The sequence below is a fragment of the Trichinella spiralis genome (assembly GCF_000181795.1).
Source record: "Trichinella spiralis strain ISS 195 chromosome Unknown Scfld1982, whole genome shotgun sequence".
In the NCBI taxonomy this organism is placed as follows: Eukaryota; Metazoa; Nematoda; class Enoplea; order Trichinellida; family Trichinellidae; genus Trichinella; species Trichinella spiralis.
Genome location: NW_003528921.1, coordinates 1 through 1,791, shown reverse-complemented (window position 1 = coordinate 1,791; position 1,791 = coordinate 1). Strand labels below are relative to the sequence as shown.

At 34.3% G+C, this 1,791-nt stretch overlaps 1 protein-coding gene across 1 annotated transcript; it reads right to left on the bottom strand.

Moving 5' to 3' along the window:
- Positions 1-1,019: 1,019 nt before the first annotated feature.
- Tsp_14317 (sodium/potassium-transporting ATPase subunit alpha) lies at positions 1,020-1,755 on the bottom strand (the record flags this gene model as incomplete). The annotated part of the gene is made up of 4 exons (XM_003368738.1): positions 1,020-1,140; positions 1,203-1,304; positions 1,375-1,505; positions 1,569-1,755. Coding segments are annotated over 4 exons (541 nt in total), but the record flags the coding sequence as incomplete, so codon positions are not given.
- Positions 1,756-1,791: the final 36 nt, after the last annotated feature.

Genomic DNA, 1,791 nt, shown 5'->3' with positions numbered 1-1,791 from the left:
TAACATAAACTTATTAGAATAAAGCAGCTTGTTTGCAAAAGATGATAAAAGGTCTTTATTCATTGTATATATTTTCAACCGACAGTAAAGTAAGTTTACAGCATGTGTTAGAATTAAAAAGTATCACAGTATTGTTATTAGTCATTGAGAGATTAATATTCAAGTGGATGATGTAACGAATGGAACAGCAGCAATTAATTGCAAAGTGTAAAAATGACAATCATGACACACATACATATTGCGTAATGTACGTGTTTACCAATTTGCAAATGAATTATTCACTTATTATTGTTGGTAAGTAGTGAGGAGTAGAAAACAAACAATGCACATTCTAAATATGACAAATCAAAATGATTCAATTTGCCTATCTATACTATTATCTATCTCCATTAATGAAAATATAATAATATATACTTCGCTGATGCATCATCATTCAAAAATACATAGCAAAAGCGTTCAACAGACAGACAGACAGACAGACAGACAGCAAGATAATGGCTGTTTATAAATAAAGAAATACAAATGAGACACACAAATAGACTCTGTGAACTGCAGAAAAGAACAATACACAATACACTTCACTGAAAATAAATAAATAAATAATAAAAATACATACACCCATTCGACTAGCAGATTTGAATGACGAAGAAAGCGACGGGGAAAGAGGAAAAAAAAGGAAGAGATAGAGAGAGAAGGGAGGGAATGAAAATGATCATTTTAAAACCAACTGAACCAAGTGCAGTAAATGGTGGGATATACTAGTGGAATAAACGTCGACGGGTGCGCAGTTCAAGAGAAGAACAGCTTTTACAAATTTTCCATTCGACGACGGTTGCGTTTCTATCAGTTAAAACAAAACAAGCAAACATAGAAACCAACCAACCAACCAACCAACAAACAAACAAACAAATAAACAAACAAACAAACAAACAAACAAGCAGAAAATTGCTGATGACTAAAATTTATCTATAATTACGTTTTGCTTTGTTTTGTTGTCTGTCATGTTATTTTTTTTTCATTCAATAATAAGTTTCTTTGGATACCCAACCGTCGGGATTTCTACGTATTATAGCTTTGCGCGCTTCGTCGTATACAAAAATCAAAATCGAAAATGGCAGTGCAGGAAACCACCAAGCAAACCTGAAAAAAAAAACAAATTATAAAGTAAATAAGAAAATAAACAAAGTTTTTTGCCAACATACCTGAGGCCGTACATGCGTAACCCTTTATCCAATCCTGGACAATAGCACAAGAAAGCAGCGAGGGCAGTTTCGAAAATTAAGCCAGCGTTCAGAGTCCAATTGCTGGAAAAAATGGAGAAAATTGAAGAAATTTCAAATCGCTGAAGAAGAATTTCAACAGTGAAAAAAGAACCTCATTCCTTGTTGAACAAGCGAATTTCGACGAGTTTTCGAGATGATCAAATCTGCCCATTGTACAATGACGATGGAAACAAAAAAAGCTGTATGGCACGTGTACTCCAACACTTTACGATTAGCGTGAGTCTGAGAGGAAATTGACTGATTGATTGATGAATTAATTAATTAATTAAATTTAACTTCGTTTACCCATTGTTGGCCATAGCTGTCTTCCAGATCGTTCACTGCTTTCGAATCCCATTGTTCTCGAAGTCCAAGCAGTCTGGTGGGCAAAAATCCATTCTCACCCCTTATGACAAAATAAAGCGAAAAAAGCCAGCATCCGCTTGAATCTTGCCAATCATACCGTATGCAAGGGAAATGAGTCTGTGCGCATCTTCATTGACATATCTATATATATGTATTTACAATA